Below are 6,567 nucleotides of genomic sequence, written 5' to 3'. Positions count from 1 at the left end.
TGGTCCCTATTTTTCTACTTGCATTTTTACATGCTTTCGAACTGCTAGGTTGGCAGAAGCTGGGACGAGTAACAGGCGCTCACTCTGTTACGCGGCACTCGGGATTCGACCCGCCAAACTGCCGACCTTCTGATCGACAAGCTCAGCGTCCTAACCCACTGAGAATACCAGGATACAATGGAATAATTTTCCTTTGTTGGATTTATAAGAGAGACTGTTTAAGGCACTAAAGAAATTTGAGTAAGGATAAACAACCACCTGGATGGATTGCAGAGAAACACTGTCTTATATAAATTAAAATAAAAAATTATAAAATTGACTTATTCTATCAGGGATAAATAGGTTACATTGTTACACAGGGTGATTCTTTCTGGATTAGTGAAGTTGTATTGCATTTGCCTAAGGTGGATATTATGTAAAAGCTTCTTCCCAAAGACTTATTTTATGTAATTATAATTTTACAGTATTTAAATTGGTTCTACATTTAGTTCTTTTTCTTTAGTTGAAGTAAGGAAGTTTAGAGAATTTCTTTTTTTAAAAAAGGAGAAATTATTTCTTTTTGCTATATCTAATTTTTTTTGGCTCTATTAGGATATTGGGATTATTATATTCTTGTGAAATAATAGATGTGCCTACAGGAGATAAGGAAAATGTTATTTGGAATATTTTGTATTGGGACTTCTATTTTCTAAAGGGGATTTTCTTTTTGTCATGTTTAAATTTGGTGTTTTAAAAATGTTTGCAATAGAATATTGAGAGCATTTCATGCCTTAAATTAAATGGAATTTTCATCAAGTTAAGAAATAAGGTGTGGAGTGTTCAGTTTTGTATCTGTTAATTAATGTTAAAATCTTAGAGTTCTGTATGGATCTTTTGCTATTAACTGGATCAAAGAAGATGTCACTTATTTGATTTGCCTGTTGTTGAGAAAGGGGTTATGAGATGAAGAGTTTTATAGTTGTTAGCTAAGAGAAGTAACGAGATTAGGGAATTGTTTACATTTGCTACAAAGGGGGTGCGGTTTTTTATCTCTTTATACGTTTATTTTTCTTGTAATTCTTTTCTTTCCTTCCCTTAGCCTCCACCATCATTTATTGTTTTATTCAAACCTTTAATAAGATTATTGGGGGGAAATGAAAGGAAGGAGAAAAGATCAGCATACGCTGCAAAGTAAAAATAAAACAGTAACTGCTGCCTTTAGAGAGAATCAGTTGAAACCCAAGTCAGACCTGGATTTATTTTTGATTAAACTATTGACCCCAAGTCAGCTATGTCACCCAAATATGGAAATGAGGGCTGACATAGCTGCCAATCTTCTGTTGCCAGAGACAAGAGCCTGGAGTGACTCTGCACAAAAGGAGGCTTCTTGATTGCACCTCTGAGGGTGGAGCAGGAAAGGAGAAGGTGAGGAGATGATCTTTTGTCTGTGGCTACTCTAATCCCAGTTACGACACCAGGAATTTTTCTTTAAAGTTTTCACCCTTAAAGAAAGAGAAGACAGCCATTGTAAAGAAAGATATAATGTTCTCAAGCAAATTTGGATAGCTTTGCTTTTTGCTAAGAGTCTGGAACTCCTTCACTGGCCTGTCACTTACCTAGGCAGAGCAACAGACTGGATGTGCTATGTCAGGGAATCTAGACTAGTTGTGGGATGCAGGAAAGCAGGGGTCTTCAAACTTGGCCCTTTTATGACTTGTGGACTTCAACTCCCAGAATTCCTCAGCCAGCCACACTGAGGAATTCTGGGAGTTGAAGTCCACAAGTCATAAAAGGGCCAAGTTTGAAGACCCTTGCATTAAAGTAATGAAGTCATATCACCGTTTGATCTCTATATTATTAGGGCAATGAAGAAGTTTCAAGGTAGATATTGTGTACATGGTTCCTTATGAATAGTTATTTTGGTTTTATTATGGAGCTGTAAAACAGCCAGATACAATTATCTGACCTATCTACTTATAAACAGCAATTTCCCATTAGAACCTTTTCTTATAAGTAAGGTTTAATATCCCACTACAGCCCAAGATCACAAACAATCACCAAGCACTCTAAAACTAATCTAAAGTTCTCCAGATAAGTTGGGAATCTAACTCCCATTGTTTTCAGCTGCTGCCTGTGTTAGTTAGGAATTCTGGAAGCTGCAGTTTTAACCAATCTCCAAGAGGCCAGGCTGGGGACATGACTCTTTGAGGGATGGCAAATACTGATTTATCTGAAGGAAAGAGAAGATGAATCAAAACAAAATCACCAGCCACACAATTTAAATGTCTAAATACCAACAGTTACAACAGCTCCCCTTTATGCTATAATCATAACACATATGAATCTATTACAACAGACCTGCAATCATGCACTGCAGGGGAAAATGATTCGTTTGGAACATAGAATCCTCCCCCTTGCCTCAAAGGTGTGCTCCTTCTAGTAGAACCCAGGAGGTCAATTCTTGATGAAATGTAACCCTGGAGAAGCAAATGCTATGGGTGCTTCTTTGAGGGTTCATCCTTTCCTGAGGGCAAGAGTGTGTTTATGGTTACACATAGCCTATGTGATGGATGATCATGGTGTGCTGGTGCTACAGATTCAAGAATAAGCCCAATCCTTTATTCTCATCTAGGGCTGGTAGCAGAAAGCTGATGCTCTCTCTTGGAGTAGTTCTTGACACAAGTGACAACTCCAGCTTCCTATAAATAAAGATATGGAAAAGTTTAGATGTTGAAAAGACATTCTAAATCATATCCAAGTCTGCAGATAAACATGCCTGATTCAGTTTCTGTGCAGTTTGAACAATATGAGTAGCTTTGTTTGTTATTTTACTTTCCAACTAAGTACTAGCCAGACTTGGCTCTGTTAGCTTTTAGGGATCAGCCAAGGTTAGTTCATCTTGCCCTGTGATGTAGGCAACTCCTGTCAAGAGATAAATTATTTTGAAGAGCATCAGAAGCTGCACAAGTATTTTTAGGGAGGTTCCTATAGGTGTTTTTTATATGCCAGCCTGCCTGGCTGAGGAATTCTGGGAGTTGAAGTCCACAAGTCATAAAAGCGCCAAGTTTGAAGACCCCTGCCTTATAGTATGTCCTTCTGTTTTCATTAACTGCAGGGTCTACATAGCAGTCTAACAGCTTGTGAGCTAGAATACCTTCACTGCCTTTAAACTAACAGCAATCTATTTATTACAGAGGTACCCATGATGGGTTAAACTCATATCCATTTCAGTTTTAAAAGAGACTCGGTTCCTAGTAATCCTCATCAAATATGAATTCTCCTCATCCTTTCCTCTGCAAGTAGAATGGAACCAACCAAGAACACAAAAATGCCTAGAGAAAGAGGCTTCCTGAAATGAAGGGACAAGCTAAGGGAGGGCCAGGACTTCAGTTCTTCTCACTTGCCTTCTAAGAAATTTTGCCAAGTTTCATTGCTGCTTTGGCTTAGACAACTCGACTTGCCTTTCCAAGCTTAAGTGTTATTGTTTATCATAATAAAAGAACATAATCCTGTCCTGGACTTCCTGGACTTTCTGGACTCATGGGGCAATACACTAGCACGGACTTGTACGCCCTCAGGGGTGCCCCCCTCTCCTGGGTGCAACCCGCCTCTTTAAACATTTTTAACCTCGATGACGGGCCCGAGTTTTGGGTCCCTGAGAGATGGCTGGGCAGGGGCAGGGGCCGTCATTGCAAATCTAATAGAAGGCCTCTGATTACTTTTTTATCAAAAATTTTTATAGGGTTAGGGAGAGGGGTGGGAGATAGGGGTTGTCTGGCTATGGGGGGTGGCCAATCAACCATGGCTCAGGCCAGACTTGGGTCTGTCCGCACGGGGGGAGAACGGGGTGCTGTTGTCTCTGGGGCTCATGAGCGGGTCGTGGGATTACCAATTCCCACGACGGGGAATGGCAGCAGGCGGATAGACAGGGGGCCGTATCGCTACCGGGAGGGCCGTCTCCGCTACTTGCAAGCGGTGAGGTGCTCCGACCCTCTGCTTCTTCCCCGAGGTCCCGGGAGCGAGGATGTGCAGCCTCCTGAGCTCCGGCTGCTGTACCTGAATGCCAGGTCCGTGGTTAACAAAGCTCCCCTCGTCAGGGATTTAGTTGAGGGTGAGCATGCGGACCTGGCTTGCATCACGGAGACTTGGTTGGGCCCAGAGGGTGGGGTCCCTTTGGTTGACCTCTGCCCACCAGGCTTCCGGGTGCTACACCGGCCACGAGCTCATGGTAGGGGTGGGGGAGTGGCGGTTACTATGAGGGAGACCTTATGTCCGCGGGAGACCACCGTTTCTCAGATAGTCGGGTGTGAGTCTCTCTTTGTGAGATTTGGTTCTGGGGCGCAGTTGGGCTTGCTGCTGGTGTACATTTCGCCTAGTCGCACAGCGGCAGCCCTGCCCGAGCTGCTCGATATCCTCTCGGGGTTGGTGGTTGAGTTTCCCAAACTTATAGTTTTGGGAGACTTCAATCTACCATCCCTGGGAGGTTCATCTGAGCTAGCTCGGGAGTTCATGGCTTCCATGACGGCCATGGACCTGACGCAAGTAATTTCTGAACCAACTCATGAGGGAGGCCACACCCTTGACCTGATTTTTTTATCTAGACGGTGGTTGGATGATCTTGGTGGGGGCTCTCCATTTATTATGCCCCTGTCATGGACCGATCATCATCTCCTGCGGCTGGTCTTCCATTTTGCCACCCCCCGCCGTGGGGGTACGGAGCCAATTAGATGGTACCGCCCCAGACGCTTAATGGATCCTGATAGATTCCAAGCGGCGCTGGGGTCCCCACCTGCCTCCACTGCTCACAGCTCGGTGGATGCCTTAGTGGAAGCCTGGGAAAGGGCAGCCACTGAGGCACTTGACCGGGTTGTACCCTTGCGGCCCCTGACCCGGCGCAGATCCCAGCGAGCTCCATGGTTCTCCACGGAGCTCCGGGAGATGAAGCGTCGGAAACGGGGCCTAGAGAGCTGTTGGAGGTCTAGCCGATCCGAACCCGACCGGTTGCGGTTAAGAACCTACATTAGGTCTTATCTCGCAGCGATGAGGGTGGCGAGGTGTAACTACTTCTCCACCCTCATCGCGTCCGCAGATAATCGCCCGGCCGCCCTGTTTAGGGTGACTCGCTCACTTCTTAATCAGGAGGTGAGGGAGGATCCCTTGCAGGGTCATGCCGAGGAATTTAGTCAACATCTGTCAGATAAAATCGCTCGGATTCGGACCGGTTTGGACTCCAACTGGGCAGAGTCTGGCGATCAGGACACGAGCGGTCTTGTCAATGTTACCTGGGAAGAGTTTGATTCTGTGACCCCTGATGAAGTGGACAGGATTATGGGGAGGCTGAGCTCCTCCACATGTTTGTTGGACCCGTGCCCTTCCTGGCGGGTTTATGCAGCTAGGGAGAGGACACGAGGCTGGCTCCAGGCGGTTATATCTGCTTCCTTGAGCGAGGGTTATTTCCCCACCGTCTTGAAGGAGGCGGTGGTGAGACCTGTCCTCAAGAAGCCTGCCTTGGACCCAGCTGTATTGAACAACTTTCGTCCAGTCTCCAACCTTCGCTTCCTTGCGAAGGTTGTTGAGAGTGTGGTGGCGCATCAGCTCCCTCTGGTCCTGGATGAAGCGGATTATTTGGACCCTTACCAATCGGGTTTCAGGCCCGGGTACAGCACGGAGACGGCATTGGTCGCTCTGGTGAATGATCTCTGGAGGGCTCGGGATAGGGGATATTCCTCTGTCCTAGTCCTATTAGACCTCTCGGCGGCTTTCGATACCATCGACCATGGTATCTTGCTGCGGCGTCTCAGGGGATTGGGAGTGGGAGGCACAGTTCTTCAGTGGTTCTCCTCCTATCTCCTGGGATGCTCGCAGTCGGTGTTGGCAGGGGGGCAGAGATCGGCCCCTAGGTCTCTCGTTTGTGGAGTTCCTCGGGGGTCGGTTCTCTCGCCTCTCCTGTTCAACATCTACATGAAACCGCTGGGTGAGATCATTCGTGGTTTTGGAGTTGGGTATCATCAATATGCCGATGATACCCAACTTTTCTTTTCGACCCCAAACCACCCCAGTGATGCCCTCGCTGTGATGTCCTGTTGCCTGGAGGCGGTTCGGGTCTGGATGGGGAGGAACAGACTTCAACTCAACCCTGACAAGACTGAGTGGCTGTACATCCCGGCATCCCGGGACATTCAAAATGTTCCATCTCTTTCTATGGGGGGTGAGCTCTTACCCCCCGTGGATAGGGCTCGCAACTTGGGAGTCCTCCTAGATTCATGGCTTACCCTGGAAGATCATATAGTGGCCGTGACTAGGGGGGCTTTCGCCCAGGTTCGCCTGGTGCGCCAGTTGCGGCCCTATCTGGACCGGGATGCCTTGTGTACGGTCACTCATGCGCTCGTGACCTCTCACCTTGACTACTGTAATGCTCTCTACATGGGGCTTCCCTTGAAGACCACTCGGAGGCTCCAACTGGTACAGAATGCGGCCGCGAGAGTTGTCTTGGGAGTTTCCCGGTACTCCCATGTTACACCTTTGCTCCGCGAGCTGCATTGGCTACCAGTTGTCTTCCGGGTGAGGTTCAAGGTCTTGGTTATGATC

At 46.7% G+C, this 6,567-nt stretch overlaps 1 protein-coding gene across 1 annotated transcript in view; it reads right to left on the bottom strand.

Annotated features, from left to right (window-relative positions):
• Positions 1–2,262: 2,262 nt before the first annotated feature.
• The window catches only part of DPF3 (double PHD fingers 3), a 243,983-nt gene continuing 239,678 nt past the window's right edge, over positions 2,263–6,567 (bottom strand). The window contains exon 11 of the mRNA XM_083350564.1: positions 2,263–2,678. Within this exon, the coding sequence (XP_083206690.1) occupies positions 2,608–2,678 (71 nt within the window). The 3' untranslated portion in view covers positions 2,263–2,607. The remainder of the gene's footprint in view (positions 2,679–6,567) is intronic.

The sequence above is a fragment of the Vipera ursinii genome (assembly GCF_947247035.1).
Source record: "Vipera ursinii genome assembly, chromosome: 1".
Taxonomy (NCBI): domain Eukaryota; kingdom Metazoa; phylum Chordata; class Lepidosauria; order Squamata; family Viperidae; genus Vipera; species Vipera ursinii.
Note: the sequence above shows the minus strand (reverse complement) of the source record. Positions and strands in the feature narration are given on the sequence as shown.